General features: G+C 30.6%; 3 protein-coding genes across 4 annotated transcripts; 2 read left to right on the top strand and 1 right to left on the bottom strand.

Annotated features, from left to right (window-relative positions):
* Positions 1-1684: 1684 nt before the first annotated feature.
* Positions 1685-4745, top strand: LOC113521198 (U6 snRNA phosphodiesterase 1). 2 transcript variants are annotated; one of them, XM_026906661.3, is made up of 5 exons: positions 1685-1875; positions 1989-2125; positions 2904-3081; positions 3795-3957; positions 4572-4745. In XM_026906661.3, exons 1-5 carry the CDS (start codon positions 1793-1795, stop codon positions 4743-4745), a joined length of 735 nt encoding a protein of 244 aa, XP_026762462.2. In that variant the 5' UTR covers positions 1685-1792. The 2 variants fall into 2 exon arrangements, with proteins under 2 accessions (XP_026762462.2, XP_026762461.2); XM_026906660.3 differs by having other exon boundaries at positions 1687-1875; positions 2898-3081.
* A 1-nt stretch (position 4746) lies between these two features.
* LOC128199957 (uncharacterized) lies at positions 4747-7259 on the top strand. The gene has a single exon (XM_052898958.1). The coding sequence runs from the start codon at positions 4747-4749 to the stop codon at positions 6112-6114; it is 1368 nt and encodes a 455-aa protein (XP_052754918.1). The 3' UTR covers positions 6115-7259.
* A 1941-nt stretch (positions 7260-9200) lies between these two features.
* Positions 9201-16928, bottom strand: LOC113521501 (dehydrogenase/reductase SDR family member 4). Its single transcript, XM_052898959.1, has 6 exons — positions 16548-16928; positions 16287-16464; positions 13542-13619; positions 12114-12260; positions 11152-11286; positions 9201-10413 (listed from the first exon to the last, which is right to left on the bottom strand). The coding sequence occupies exons 1-6, from the start codon at positions 16670-16672 to the stop codon at positions 10243-10245; spliced, it is 834 nt and encodes a 277-aa protein (XP_052754919.1). The 5' UTR covers positions 16673-16928; the 3' UTR covers positions 9201-10242.
* Positions 16929-17779: the final 851 nt, after the last annotated feature.

Below are 17779 nucleotides of genomic sequence, written 5' to 3'. Positions count from 1 at the left end.
ATTTTTCTTTATTTTACATTGACAAGCGCTGCTAGAATGCATATCGCCTGCCATTGAACCAAAGAGGTTCTTAACAAAGTCGACTAAATTTTTTCCATTGTAATATAACTTAAAATCACTCAAATATACCCCTACCCCCTTCTCTTCGCCCAATAACTTACCTGTAAACAATTTAAGAATGTATTCCGCAAAAAGCAAAACAATTTGAATTGTATTGATTTATGAAGTAATAAAAAAAAAAATCACTTGTTTTTTTCTTATATAAAATAAACACCTAACAGTTATTTTTATTGATATTATAATTCGTAATTTCTTTTTTAGAGCCATACTTTTTTGAACATTAAAGACTGGACGGCAAAACTAGGTCAAAAGTTAAAAACTATATGATACTAAAATAAATGTCAATTTTAAAATGTACAAATGAAGTAATTTCATGTAAAACCCCAGTTGAATTATTTTGAAATTTTGAGTACACCTTTTGAGGTTGGACCTAAGTCTAATAATTATATATAATAATTATTATTATATAAATTAAATTATAAGTTACTAATATAAAGCGTTATAACAGACGGATAAATTTACATGCAATATAAGGGTTCCTTTATATCATTTTGAAACAGAACTATAACAGTCTGTTATGGTAGTAGCAAATAAAACCCTTTTATGTGATATTCCACTGCAAGGTCGACTGTCGACCAATATACTATCTGGAACTATTTAAAATTTTTATTGGATATCACTAGCAGTTGCTGAAATACAGCACTGTGACAAAGAGATGGACGGCGACGTGGATCATACCACTGGATCGCAGATATATGCATTGCTCACACTTCGGCTTAGTCCCTTAAAAGGCGTATATGTATTCTTAGACATGTCTTTACGAACCTTCGCTCACATCCTGGGGTAAGTACTAAACAATTTTAGGGTAAGCATGACCTTCTACTAAAATTCTATTAAAGCTACATAAAAATTGCCAAAATTATTTTTTTATACTATATGGTTCTAAAAAAAACTGAATCATATAACTGAAATTGTTTTTTAAGATTTTTATGATTTTACAATAGCAATAATAATATCTATCAAGTGCATATTTCATATAAGAAATACAGTAAGGTAGTGAGACAAAATAACTTATATACGAATCTCAGCGAGTAAGTTTAACTCATACTTGATTGATTTTATTTACAGGCACTTTACGAGAAGGTCGAGGTGAGGTGGAAAGTCTTTAGGCGATTTAAAGCTATATTGCAATAAAAAGTTTGGGCGACTTTAGAGTATTTGTGGTTCAATTTTTGGTGAAGTCTAGTACATAGTACATTTGTCTGGCGACACTACATGGACTGTTATCCTTAATGTAATGTAACTTTACACTATATTGTTCATAGCTTTAAATTACTAATGCGCAAATCCGAATGATAATGTTATTCGATGAATTAGTAATTATTAATTTTAAACTAAATTAGTAATATACTAACTTTTGTGTATTCAATTGATTTTATTAATTAGTAACTAATTACAACAAAGTTCTTACCCTGTATCTACTACCTACGAAATCCCCATTCTAGTCTGCATCAATCGTGTCAATGATACCGAAATTATTTAAAAATTATTTGAATAATTTCGAGTGATTTCCTCAGTCGAATAATTAGTAGTCGAATTAGTAAAGTCGGGTACGCTTCTATAAACACACTCTAATCTGTGTTCTTTAATCTGTGACATAATATATTAAAATAAATTGTTTTATTTATTGCGATCCGAATTGAATTTTGTTTTTATTAACTTTTTCTTATAAATGTCTGCTTTATCTTCTCTTTGTGAATACGAATCAAATTCCGAAGAAAGTGATTGTGATACAAAACCACCAAAATATAAAAAGTAATATTTTGTGTCGATTGGCGATAAATGGTATACCTTTAGATTATACAGCATAATCTGAGGGTACACAACTGACCTTGTATAGAAAAAACAATATGGTTTTTTTTTTACAGATTACGTTTACCAGATTTAAGTGCTATACCAGTTTTTTCTACTGAGAAATATGTTGATAACTGTGAATTACACTCGGGACGAATTCGTTCTTTCCCTCATGTGAGGGGGAATTGGGCTAGTTTTGTTTATATTCAGTGTATGTCTTCTATTTTTATGTTTACCTATTATGAATGTTAGCTTTAAATAGTAAATTGCAACTTAAAAGCTTTTGAACAAATTAGAGAGATTGCATATTTGTGCATACTCCTTATTTATGGTCTATATAAATACGACCATGTCTCCATCTATAGAATAAAATTAAAATGGCTATCAATTAGGTGTGGAGATTTTTATATAATATAATTTTTATATTCCATTCTATATAACCCTTCTCCATCCTATTTTCATGAATGATTAGATTTTCTAAATCTCCATGGTGTTTCCTACTATTCAACAAAGTTTCTTATCCTCCAAATCTCTTTTCACTCGGCTATATGCTATATACATGGATTCTTTGGTTTTCATACATGTGTGCACGTCCATTCATGAGAGTCAATCACTAAATATTTTTAAAAGTGCTTAAAGAGTATCTTCTATGTGTTTGTATGTATGTGTGTATATATGTGATTAAATATGATGTAATTAAATATGTATAAACTTAAGTTTATCTAATTCTTTTGTTTGAAAGTCACTTTATTGTACACTGCTCTGCTTGCAGACATAGATGTTCTTTTCCACTTTGGGTTTACTGGAAGAGAACTCTTTTAGAGTTAACCATGCCTTTATACATTTGATTACTTCTGCCATATTTTTATGCATAAATTAGTGTGTACAATAAAGTATTAAACAAATAAAATATTGTTTAGAGAACATGTTTTTTTTTTTACTTTCATATTGCAAAAAAAATATATTAATGATATTAATTTCAGATACAGGTGAGGAGAATTTCTTAAATTTGATAAACAAATTACAAACACAGCTGTCTGATATAGATGAACCATGTTTTAAGTGTGATGATTTTCATATAAGTTTATCAAAAACTATTGTACTTCAATATCATTTGATTACATCATTCACTAGTTCTTTACAGACAATACTATCTAATACTGGAAGGTATGTATTATGTAAATCATTAGACATGTGTTATAGCCAATATTTCCATTTGAAGAGCTTTTGTCACAAGTGTTATGTATATTCTTATATTGTTAGGTATGCTTGATGCTTTATACTATACAACTGCTTAATCTATTCTATAATAGGTATATAGGTGGTATCCATTAAAAGGGTTCATACTTATATTGTAATTATTTGGTAATTGTCAATAACAATTAAGCAATTTTCAATATTTCTGATAATGCAAAAAGTGCATTCACAGAGATCTGAAATTTTAATCTTTGTGTATCAATTTAGTGATTTATTAGTGAATATAATGACTTCCAACAGGAAAAGAATACTAAGTGCCAATTTGGCCAGTGTTGAGCTATACTTATCATGAAAATGAATGTTTCTCTGGCTTAAATTATAAAAACAATAATCAGAGAAAGTTTGTTTTACACTCTACAATGGCTTTGTCTATTTTTTTATTTAAAAATTGTCAACAATATAAACATTGAAAAGACAGAAAAGTAGGACAATTGTGTACATAATATAAGCTCAAAACTGATTTGGAGGGAGGTATGATCAAAATAAATCTCAATAAAATATTTTCTTACTATTGATTAAATTGTAGAACTATGGTTTAGATTAATAATTGATCTCTGAGATATTAAGAAGATAGTTTATTTAAATAGATAATCTGCTTAACATTTTTTCCTTTTTTTTTACAGCTTTAAATTGCTTTTTGACACTGTTAAAATTTACTGCAATGAAGAAAATACCAGGACATTTATTGCATTAGAAGTTGATCACTCCAGTAATAAATATTTGTTGAATATTACAGATAAAATTGATAATATATTAAAAGAATATAAATTGCCAACATTCTATGAGGTATGTATGTTGAATCAAATTGTCCGCCTCATTACAAATCTTCACCATAATTTTATTATTAATACTATCAGTGGTAGAATTCATACTATAACCATACAGCATTGTTGTTAAATATTTAATTGGAGTTCATTATTTTTATTTTACATTTAAATTGTTAAGAGAGTGATGTCAATCATAAAAATCGGTTGAGGTTAATTTCTAGATGGTATATTAAACCTTCACATAATGGAATAGTACATGTGTACAATGGCCAAATTATAAGCTTAAATCCATGACTTTAAGGTTCAGATGTAACAATTATAATTATCTACATAATCATCTACAGTGCCATCTAGTACCGACAATTGTATTTTACTGTTTATAAATATTTTAATATCTTATTAAATCAGTTCAATAGTTTGCATCTATAATATAAAGCACTTGTAAACTGTATCCATTACTTAATTCTGAATTATCAACTATTTATTACCCACGACTTTGTCTGCATGACTGGGATATGTTGATTGATATGCATAAAAAGTAACTAATATCCTACATTCCATATACTGTGTATATCAAATTTCATGACAATTGTATGATGACATTTATAATATTATTACTTTTTTTCATTTCAGAATCCTTCATTTCACATGAGCATATTATGGATAAACGGAAATAAGAAAACTAAACTCACAAATATTTTAGACAAATTAAATAATATTTTACTGCATAAAAATCTTGGACCTATATGTATAAGTAAAGTGAACTGTAAAATTGGAAACAAATATTTTCAATATTCTTTGATTTAATATGGCTGCATATAATCATGAAAATATGGAGAAAAGCAGTGTTATGAAAGTGTTTATAAATCCGAATTTTAACAGAAATATAAAAACTAGAAATGAAACATTACCAACAAATAATATTATGCACATCAATCCAAAATTTTCCCAATATGGTACTGGAAAGAATTGGCAAAGTAATATGCGAATTTATATTAATCCAAATTTTATTAAAACAAATCAAACAACTGATTTGGAGTCGAAAAGTAAACTAATTCTTAATAAATTGAATTACGATAAAAATATTAAATTGCAAAAGCAAGCTGTTGATAATTCATCATTTGATAATAAACACAATTCAATTTTGCAACCTACAATGATTAAATCTCGATACTGCTTAGTGAGACAGGTTAGTAAACTACAAGGCATTCAGAAATTAGATGAAACTAAGACAAAAGTGAAAATAAGTAAATATAAGTCAATTCGCCTAAATGTCAGAAACACTACAAATTCCTTGGAAAGAAATAATACTGCTCATGTGAAATTACCATATGCGAGCATATTAAATACGACCAAGCAAGTTAATAAAAAATACGACAACATGATTAACTTGCAAACTAAATTAAACAGTCGATTTAAACTTGTGAAACAAAATATCGAATTATGTAAATCCGATTTGAATTTAAGAAGTACAAAAATGAACAAAGCACACAGAGATCTAAAAAATATGATTAAATTAAACAGTCAAGCAAAATTAAAAAATATTAAAGGAAAATTAAAGAAAAACAACATTCCTTGCCCCTTATTTAAAAAATATGGAAAATGCTTGAGAATGGAACTCGGAAACTGCGAATATATGCATGATAAGAAACATGTGTCCATATGCCGAAAATTCTTAAAAGGAATATGTCATGATCAGGAGTGCCTTCTTTCTCATGAATTAACATTGAAAAAGATGCCCACTTGTTACTTTTATTTACAGGGGATGTGTACAAAAGAAGGATGCCCATATCTACATGTAAAATTAAATGAGAAAACCAAAGTTTGTGCAGATTTTATAAAAGGATATTGTGAAAAGGGTGACAAATGTTTGAATAGGCATGTAAATCCAAATTATGTGAACAAACCAAAATGTTTAAAAATAGAAAACAAATATAAGAACAAAGCAAATAAACAGAAAGTTAGTAAGTGTTCAGATAACACAAATAAAGGCCCTAATCAATTAGAACCAATTAGTTCTACTTCATTGCTAAAAAATCACAAAGAGAACAGTGACGAGGTAGAGTGTCGATATTATAAGGATGCGAAACATAGTGATAATGAGTGTGAAAAATATGAAATTATTAAACCATCAAGATGTAAGTTAGGTACATTGCCATCTTTTATTAAACTGTAAATATTATAAGTCAGTGATGTCCTCCACTGTTAAAATTAGGGCTTACCTTAGGCGGTTACAAGGTTAATCGTATACTATTACTGTTGTTTCAGCTTGGTATATGCATTACGATTAACCTGTGTAATTATTGGTAATGTAAAAAAGCAAAAGTATATTAGAGTTAGATAGCTAGAGGGATAGTTTGAGTACAGATAAGATTCCTAAAAATAAGAAAACTTTTAAATGATACGTTTAACAAGTACAGTTGAAATAGTTTTCTATTTATATGCAATAATTTAGAACCATTACAAGACTTGTACAGAAATTAGTCAAGGGAAATGATCACATTAAGCTAAAAATGGAATGCAATGGGGCATTCTTGCACGAAAATTAATATATCAATATCTAAGTAGGTACTATTTCATAATCTTTAATTTTCAGAACTACTACATTACGCACATATTTTGTGTTTTTAAAGTCCTAAACCAGTTTTTTATTCCTCTGTAATTATTGTACTTACCATAAACGTAGATGTAAACGTACTCACGTTCTCACATTTACAATGCTATCATAAAAATGAAACAACATATTAGTTATATTAGTATCAGTGTAATATATGTAAATATAATTCAAATTTTATATGGAATTGAAGCAGCAAAAATCCACGTTTTTGTAATAATTTTAACGTTTACGTTTGGATTATATTGTAAATTTTAATCTGTGTAATTCTGGTGCAAAATATTTGTAATGGTTTTATAATAAAGCAAAATAAAGCATGTTCTTTTTTCTTAATTTATATCCAGATACAGCACATTTTCACCAAGTACATTCACTTAAAATTAATTACACTTCAAAAAGTTAATCACAATTTATTTTGTTTGTACTCCTACTGTACTTTTCGAAGATAAAGCTGCTGGTCGAGGGGTGCTTCGACTATTAGGTTCCCTTAGTCGCCTCTTACTACACCCACAGGAAAGGAAGGGTTCGTCCATTCTATGCTGACCACACGGCAAAATTGCCAATCGTATATTTATGTTTGTAACCTATCTACATTACAGTCTTCAATTATTTTTTATCGTACTTTTAAAATTTTGAGATACGAATTTATAATATTGTACATATAGACTTAATTTTTTAACAAGGAATAATAAATATATTTTAATAAATTTAAATCATATTTATTTACTGAATTTTAAGAGTGAGTGTGTTAAGTGATGGTAATGTAATCACACAGCAAATGTAAGTATATATAGACTGCCATAAGGAAAGGTTCCGAACCACCTGCATCTATTGACTTACTGCAATGCATTTGAGGTTGTCAGTCGTCACTCCATCTAGTGGGGAGTCGTCTTACACTGCGTTTGCCTGTACGGGGTTGCCACTCTAGAAATTTTCCTACCAATCGGTTGTCGGCTTTTCGATGTGACCAAAAATGTAAAACCATTTCAAATCAATGTTAGCTGTAGTAGTTGCTGAGATGTATCGCTGTGACAGACGAACGTTGGCCGTCCGATAAAATTGCACTATAAGAGTTTACTTTGTTATGGATGAAAATGGAATGGTAACCCTGCCTACGCTACCGTCATATACACGGGCACCAGCGACATAATTGATGACGATGAAAGCAGATCAGTTGATCTATCCTGATGTATTCAATAAGAATTAATCTCGATGGTTTCCAGAGGGAACCGCGTGGAGTCGACCTGACAGAATATATTGCTAGCAATGGGGATTAACGTCTACATTACTATTACTCCCTCTCCCCTATAATTGGTCCTTTGTACATTTTGTATTTTGGTACGGAACCCTACAAATTAACAAGATTCTAATAGTATAAATAATCGAACACCTGCTAAGGAACAATAAAGGAAATAAACAAAGATTTTCATCAACATTTTTTTATTAGTAAAATAGACTCTTCAAAAATATATTAATCAAATGCATAGGTTCCTATTCGACATTAATACGTAGGTTAAAAAGAACAATTATAACTGAGTAATATGTAAATACAGCTATATATATTACTCGTAGATATCTACGTATTAATCCACGCAATTTCTTATTTTCTATAAAAGTATAAGTTTTCCCAATCAATGTTAGAGCCAAGTCAGCAATAATGCTGTAGATATTTTAATCAAATTTTATATGAGTTTAGACAAATACTCATAAGTGGTTAACCTCACTTTTTACTAAGTGACATGTACGAGGTCTGTCTAAAGTTCGTATAAAAGTGTTCTGGAATGCGAGAAAGAGGAGTAGGCCAGGTAAGTATGTCCCTAACAATGCTTCAACAATTTGTCACGCCATCTGTGAAGTTACCTCTTAACGAAACCCCGTCGGCATGGAGCCGCTTCCGTTGAAGAGCAGCGCGTCGTAATCAAGTTTCTCTCGAAACTCGGCAGAAATTTTTGCCGATCTCAGAACAGTTTATGGGGATGATGCTGTGAAGGAACCAACCGTCCACAAGTGGCTAAAAAGATTCAGAGAGGGCCGAGACAATGTTGATTGTTTTTTTCGATGTTCGGGGGATTGTCCATCAAGAATTCGTCCCTCCAGGCCAGACAGTTGATGAAAAATTCTACGTCGATGTGCTCAGACGCCTCAAAGCTCGTGTGGCACGAGTTCGTCCAGAATTGGCGCGAGAGGGGCGTTGGATTCTTCACCACGACAATGCCCCTGCCCACACCTCTCTTGTTGTCCGTGAGTTTTTGAGTAAAAATTCCATTACGGTGACCGAACACCCCCCCTATTCGCCGGATTTGGCCCCGTGTGATACTTCGGGGGCGGCATTTGGGGGACATAAATGAGATAAAAAAAGCTACGACGGGGCAGCTGAGAAACCTACAACCAGAGGACTTTCAAGGAGCCTTCTCACAGTGGAAACGGCGTTGGCACAAGTGCATTATGTCACAGGGGGAGTACTTTGAAGGGGATAAAATTGATTTACCTGAATAATTGTAAAATAAAATTTTTAAAAAACTTTTATACGTACTTTCCGGACAAACCTCGTATATGTAACAATTTATTCCTGTACACTGTTTACCGACGAATTCGCTCGTATAGTCGTTCTGTTTTCAGTTCTTGTGAAAATTTTGAAAAATCCTTACTTAATGGATGCACATGTCATAAAAGGAACCTATATTAAATTTCTAACACTACCCCTGGCGGTATTTTTATGCCTGTGTATAAATAAGTTTTTATAAATATGTAAGTAGGATAAATACTTAAAGAGAAAAAATTACAAGACAATATTGTCATAATTTGCAAAACTGTGCTATAAATGTTCATGCATGTATGTTTATCAGTATTTTTCCGTTATAATTGCATATCATACGAGACGTGATAATTTTCTTTATATTTTCTAAAAGAATTAGAAAATGATTTTTCTTTTGGATGGATTTATCCTAGTATAATTTAATTAACCCTTATATAAACACAACAAAATGTTATTCAGTAGTAAATAACAACTTTAATAATTAATAATGTAAAAAATAACTTTTAATTGATACATAGGCACTTATTATAACAATAAACTTAAGACACCATATGAACCAATACAACATTATCACCTTAAAACTACATTAGGACTAACAAGAATAATTCACTGAGACCATCATAATGACTTTCATGTCAAGACAAACAATAATTTGTCTAATCGTACTCTGTTATTTAGTCGAACATGTTATACATGAACAAATGCTTGTACAATGCTCATGAAATCAAATTTCCACCAAGTGCCAACAATCAACACACTACTTATGAAATTATATTAGTATCAGCAGAAAAAACAACGATTTTTTTTTCTCAAAAGGTAACACAGTAAGCTTTAAAATATATTTAAAAAAAATTTATTGATGAAAAAGGTGTAAATACTATCAATACTTTTGTTAATTATTATAGTAATCCAAATATAATTGTATGTATGTGATATTTGAGAACATAAATATCGTAAAATAATCATTACTTTTACAGCTTGAAAAACAATAAATAGGAATCTCCTGAATTGTGAACTTATAGATGGTTATCCATCTTCTTCATGCATGCGGTAATGTATCTACATGTATTCAGAAATTTAATCACTTGTCTAAGCCCCCTGTAGTTTGACAAATTTTATACTTATATTAAAGTTGATAAAAAAAAAATATCGATTTATAAATGAGCAACAGCTCCACCTGCTACGACAACAGTTTCACCTGTAATGTAACTGGCCTCGTCAGACGACAGAAAAGCTACTGCGTTTGCTATCTCTATAGGTTTCCCAAATCTGTTCATCGGCACTATAGACAAACTTTTCTCTGCTGCCGCGTCCGAGCTTGTGATCTACAATAAAAAAATTAATACAATAATAGATGTCCTTGAATCTACAATGGTTATCTCAATAGTTAGTAATAAAATAGTTGTAATTAGCAATGATAAATTTTTGGATTTGCTATTGTTAAAGGCATGTCACAGTAGATATATGCTACATGTGGTAGATTTTCATTTAACATTTCTTTTGGGACAAATAATTAATGACTAAGTAAATCTTCCTCGTATCACTTTAACAAAGAACATTTTTGCATAATTTTGTCGTTAAAAAGAGTGTACTTCATTTCTCCAAAATAGAATTATTTCATTTTAAAAATAAACCGAGTTTTATCTTGACATTGTTATTTATATGGAATACATACGAGAATAAACACAATCGTTTAAAAAGTATCATCAAATATAATAATTGGTAATGATCAATAAACTAAATAAATATGCTATATTCCATAATGAAACTCATGAAATCCACAGAGAAACTAACACACACACATATATATATATAATAGTATTTCAAATTTTAAATGCCTTTTGTATTTTTAGAAATCTCTCAGCTTTTTTGTAGCAAGGCCAATGTGTATACATTAGTAGTAATAAATTTCCTAATTATAAAAGACAATTTGAAAAAGGCAACGTTTCAATTCTACATATAATATAGATGAAAGCATACCATGGATACGAAAGTACCTTAGATAAGACGGTATAAAATTCACATGTAACTATGCAAGTACTTAGGAAGTAAAGAAGACTTACCGCAGAAGCAAATTTCGTAGCAACAATTCCGGGAGCAACACAATTAACTCTAATATTGTCATGTACTACTTCAGAGGCGATTGATTTAGTTAAGCCCAGCAACGTTGTCTTGCTAACGCTGTATGCACCTAGAGGCTGTAACATAATTTAAAATAATTACAATACTCAGATTTCACTCGTTTATAAATTTGGATTTATCGTAAAAACATCAACACCCCTAGGTTTGACTAATTGTCACATGTGAATATATCTTGTAATTATAAATATAATGTTTATTTGTAATTATAAGTAAATGATTATAAAGATTAAACCTTCTTTGCAGTAGTTTTCAGTTCAGTTTCAGTTTTCGACTTTTACTTATCGGTATTAGTATTATTTGGGTACATACCCAATTGGCAGGTAGGTACCCATGATTTTGACTGCGCGAGATCTACGTTTCTAGTGGCACGAGATCTCGAACTTGCGATTTCGGCTTGAGATTGCATGTGTATAAAACACAGGCTGTATTTTTTATATAATTTTATTTTTGTTAACTATATGGAATGTTAAGTTTATACACTTACAAACATAGGTTGATAAAATTGACGAAATAAATACAATGCTCTCACCGCCTCTTTTAATGAGTTCTGGGTATGCCTCCTTAGCCAATAACCACGCGGATTTCACGTTGATATCAAATATCTTATCCCATGCTTCTTCAGGTATTAAACCTTCTTTGCAGTAGTTTTCAGTTCAGTTTCAGTTTTCGACTTTTACTTATCGGTATTAGTATTATTTGGGTACATACCCAATTGGCAGGTAGGTACCCATGATTTTGACTGCGCGAGATCTACGTTTCTAGTGGCACGAGATCTCGAACTTGCGATTTCGGCTTGAGATTGCATGTGTATAAAACACAGGCTGTATTTTTTATATAATTTTATTTTTGTTAACTATATGGAATGTTAAGTTTATACACTTACAAACATAGGTTGATAGGCAGCAATTGACGAAATAAATACAATGCTCCCACCGCCTCTTTTAATGAGTTCTGGGTATGCCTCCTTAGCCAATAACCACGCGGATTTCACGTTGATATCAAATATCTTATCCCATGCTTCTTCAGGTATCTGTACATAAGGATTAAAAAAGACATTATTTTCAGTTAACAAAGAGAAAAAATGGGTGAGCACTTGATGTTAATATTTATTATTATAAATTAATTAAATACCCAAATACGAGGGCAGATTGATAAGCCCAGTAAAAATTAAAGAAGTGGTAATACTAGTATACCAGTTATAACTGTTGTTTTATGTTGCGTTGTCAGTCGTTTAAACGCGACAAGTCGTTCTTTAGATGTTCAAATGGAAACAAGTGGCTTTCGAGTGTTGACGAAACATTACTTTTTACGCAAAAAAGAGCCTTCACAGACATGAATAAGTCTCTTGATAATACTTATTATGGTGAATCTTTACCGTCACTTAACATAATTCATTAGGTGGTCCGTCAGCTTGGATGCCATTTTGAGTTGCATAAAAAAAACGTAGATTTTGGAAGTAGGAAAACTAATGTTATGTACAAATATTAAGACCGATTCCAATTTGGTCCAAGTTTTTGCGTATTGTTGGAACAACGTGCATACAACTATTTTTATTAAGACACTTCATATTATTTTTTGCCTTTCCGGGACATATGTACAGACATTGCTCAAGCAGTTATAAATTAGATGCAATAAAATAATATTAAATTAAGGTATAATGGAAAGGTATTATTCAATGGAGTACACTAACTGATTGTATAACCTTTTTGTTAGAATTATTATATCTGCCATGCTTTGGCTAGACACTTTATTATGTTACATATATTGTCAAATATATTTTTTCTATATTATTTTTTAATTACTTATTCATTTATAAATATTATTTGTACTAAAAAAGTTTTATTATTATACATTACAGAAAATATTGTAAAAGTGCGCATGACACGTTACGTTCGTATTGATACGGATATATATGTTGCGTTTGCTACCTCTTATATGAACACATTCTGTCACAGATATTTAGAAATAGCTAATAACGCGTGATGTTCGATGTTATGTAGGAGAGAATTGATCTTTTTCGCATTTTACAAAATACAGAGGAATAACACTAGAGTCCTCAGGAATGGCACGTCATGGGGGATATCATAGGCGAAACAGTATACTCTGTTATGTCCATGGTACTGCTTATGTCTATACCGGTCCCCATACAAAACGCTCAACATTGTCCATTTTCTCTATTTAGATCTCTATGCATTCTGTGTTACAGTTTTGCATCAAACTTTAATCACTCTACTTTGTCCTAATAAACGTTATTGAATCTGCTCTTTTTTATTTCTTTTACATAGTTATATTTAAAAATTCTCCACTTTACCTCTAGAATTGGTGTAACAGCTGGATTTACTGCCGCATTTGATACAAGGATATCCAGGCCACCAAATTTATTATTAGCCTGAAATAAAAAAAATATTTATCTATACCTCACGAATTCCACTAGAATTAACTACAATGGTTTCCAGGGGGAACCGCGTGGAGATCGACCTGGTAGGGTGAATTGCCAACAATGAGTCAGTTAGAACCCATTACTAATAATCCCTTTCCCGCCAGTAAGTCAGCACTGTACGGCCTATCATTGAGAGTAGAACATTCTCTTTTTTGATAATCGCATTCATTGATATATATTATTTCTGTGTTCGCTCGGGATCAGGATCACATGTTCTATTATTGTAAAAAAAATTGCACCAGGAATTAACCACAGTAGTTTTCAAGAGGGATCGCGAGGTCGACTTGATATGTTTATGTTTTAGATAATGTTAAAACGCTCATTTATTATATTGGGTATGTTTGATATACATTCAGTTGTTCAATTTCTTTTTAATTATATCGCATCATCTACTCGTCATCTACCACTGCATACTCTAACGATAGCGACTGCAGTGACAGAAACATTAAAATATTACTTGTAGTTCAAATTCCAATTTTTTCCTACTAGAATAATCCATTGTAATTTTGACGTAAATGCATGGTTATACAATGAGTAGGTAAATAATGTTTATGTTATGTAATGTTTCATTGACGCATATATATACATATATTCTCACTTAAAGGACTTTGTTTCGCAGCTTAGCCCTAGTAACATTTTATTAGACAAATTAGGATATAACCTATCCATCAAATTTAATTCAAATTTATTTAGTAGTTTTTACATCAAAAAGTAACAAAAATCCTAACAACTTGGCAAATATTTATTATAATTTTTTATATATTAGTAATATATATTTTTTTATAATTTTAATATTGTATGCCCATAGCGGGTAGACTGTACTGTACATCATATTACCTACCTATCAACCTGTAATTACCACAGTATGCACAATATAGCATTCATTTAATCATATAATATAATATATTAGTATATTACTGCTGTCACTAATAATATATTAGTGACAGCAGGAACAGAATAAATTAATACTTTTAATTAAAAATATACAATTCTGACTTAGGTATGTTTGAGGTCTCAGACAAATACCTACTCAAGTAGTTTTAAAAATGATATCTAAACCTTCATTTTAATGAAAATAATAAAAGTTTAGTCATTTATTAATTTTTCAAGCACTAGTATTGGAGTATTATAAATATCTATTTGAATATCCTGTTAGAAATTTAAGTAAATATTGAATACTGGAGTACCTGTGTACCTACTAGGTTTTCTAGGGGGGAAAGGGATTGTTAATAATGGAGACTAAGAATCCCATTGCTAGCAATATACCCAACCAGGTCGACCTCCTCACGGTTCCCCCTGGAAACTATCATGGTTAATTCCTGATGAATTCATTATGAAGGACTAACTGGCCTGTTTTCATTTTCATCTATCTCTCTTCACTGGTGCTCTGCCAGCGTATACTGTTAGCGCAGGTAAGGTACCATTCCATTTTCACCCATCAAAAAAAAACTAGGTATTCTAATTAATACTTGACTCAGTCTTACTTCCTATATCACATCACAATCCTACATTGAAAACAAATTTATAAAATACCTACATAATAGTAGATAATTGGACACAACATCAATCCTTATCAAAAATTACTAATCTATTTTATTAAAAAGCTTAAGTTCATAGAGATAAAATCTTATCTTTTACAACATGGTATTTCATTCTATCGAAGAAGATTAACTACATTAGAATATAACTAATGCCATCATATCAGCTCATAGTCAGGAAAAGACTCTTCCTCAAGAAATCTGAAATACCCATGCATAATCTGAGAGCTACACCATATCCCAGAAACTTACTAACAAGACTGTCATGCTAAACCCTTGATATATAAACAGATACTGCAATGGTCTCCCCGTGGTTCTTGAGTATCTCACCCCAAGTATGTGTAACATATACAAGAAGGTCTCCAGTCAATTGATTTTTGTAAAATCTGTTTTGGCAGTCTTTGAGAGGATCATTGGTTTCAAGGTACATTAGAAGCTTCTTGTTTAATGCATGCTCTATAATCTTAAGTCTTGAATTTTGCTTTCACTGATATTTATGGTTAATAAATAAAAGCTTTGTAATTGAAATTGAATATGACTTTTAAATATTACTAAGAATATGTATCAAATAAGGTCGGAGCCTCCTGCCAATCAATGAAAAAAATTGCCAACACAATTTGTTTGCCCGATACTGGAGTATTTGTTATAAGCCAGAGAGTTGGGGGGGGAAGAAATAAAAAAATTAAACCAAATTTTACAGTGTTATTTGCTTGATACTAGATGGTTGATAATAAACTTAATGATTTTTAAAAGACTATAATTTTCCTCCATTTTTCCTATTATGGGGGAGTTAAAGGTTTCCTTTTCTCTTTCATCCACTTATTATGAAAAAATTTAGTAACAAATAATCTATAATTTAAACTTTTTTTTTTATCTTGAATTACAATTAAGGGTTAGTGGGCACTCTAAGACTATAGGTACTAATACCATTTTATGAATTAATTTATTGCATTGTATACATTCACTATGGTTGTAATTTCATTTACTAGGTTATATGTATAAAAGGAGAGTGCAGACACTTAAAATATAGTGCTGTAGTAATTTATTGCTGTAAGTAAAAGATATATTAAAAACTTACAACTTCAAACAACTTTCTCCTTTGTTCTTTATTGGCCACATGACAAACAACTCCTTCAGCAGTGATACCTTCATCACGTAGACTTTTAACAGCATTTTTCACATTATCTTCTTTTCTGCTGCTAACTATTACAGATGCTCCTTCATTTCCCAGTTTCTTAGCAATAGCATAACCAATGCTAATAATAAAATCCACACAATTAAAATGTTATGATTAATTATTCACATTTAAAATGAACATACATAAGATATATTTGCTTACCCATCTGTTGAAGCAGTTACTATTGCTACTTTTCCATTTAATCTGCCACTATGAAGTTCTTTTGCACTCACATTAAATGGATACATGCTGCTTATTGGTTTAGATAAAAGCTTTGAACGTATCATTATAATTTCTTAAATTTAGAACGCAAAAAACATACAAATAAACCGGTAATTTATGCCACAAAACATATATGTGTAGTAGTAATACCAAGTACCGAAGTAATATCTAATCGCTGTATATTGACATTTGGTACAGCTATAATTACCCAAAATTTATGATCATATGATAATAATTATTGTTATCAAATTTTATAGGTAGTAAATCCAAAGTTCACTGAGAATAAAGACAACAATCATCAAGTAACTAAGTTAAGGTTACAGAGTACATTATACTGAAAAACTGGTAAAGGTACGTACTACAGAGTAGACATTGAAATAATTTGTATTCTACTATTAAATCATAATATGCAACGAGAAATATTATTTTTCTTGTCTCTGTGATATCGCTAGTGATCAACCATTAAATGATTTTCACATGTAGTGACTCAACGTCACAGTGTAGTTTGCTATTATTACACTAATAAAAAAGTTTTCTATCACCTATATTTTTTTACAATGGAATTTTTAAATAAAATAGCGTTTTTAACATTATATTTTTATCATATATTTATTTATTATCATAATTTTGGATACAAACCATGAAAAAACATTAAAACGCATATTATAAATATTTATTACTTATTAATATTATTTTACTTTGCGGTTTTCTTTTTTTTCATATTTTGAAGTGGAGTTTCACGCCGATTAAACCAGCAAAAATCAGCAAACATTCCTTCTGACCATTTTTCGTTGTAGCGCCTCTTTTGATGAAACCTCTCACCATGTTCATCTGCTACTACTCCAAGATTAGGTGGGAAGAAATCCAAGTGAGAGTCCAATTTTTAAAGACATGTTACACCCTAGGTCTTTATACGAAGAAATAAGTTAGTTTTCACTTTTTTTGTTACCTAGAAAATTATGGCACACTTCGACAAAAGCAGTCCATGCCCTTTTTCGGGTTTTTTTTTTCAGTTTTATTGTAAAATTTGTGTCCTTCATGAGCTCGCGTATTTGGGGACTCACAAAGATTCCTTCTTTTAATTTTGCATCGCTGATTCGCGGGAATTTTGTCTTAAGATACTTAAAGCCTTTACCATCCTTATTCATGGCTTTAATAAAATTCTTTATAAG

This window comes from Galleria mellonella, unplaced genomic scaffold (genome assembly GCF_026898425.1).
Source record: "Galleria mellonella isolate WM207_F2 unplaced genomic scaffold, CSIRO_AGI_GalMel_v1 utg55, whole genome shotgun sequence".
NCBI classification, from domain to species: domain Eukaryota; kingdom Metazoa; phylum Arthropoda; class Insecta; order Lepidoptera; family Pyralidae; genus Galleria; species Galleria mellonella.
Note: the sequence above shows the minus strand (reverse complement) of the source record. Positions and strands in the feature narration are given on the sequence as shown.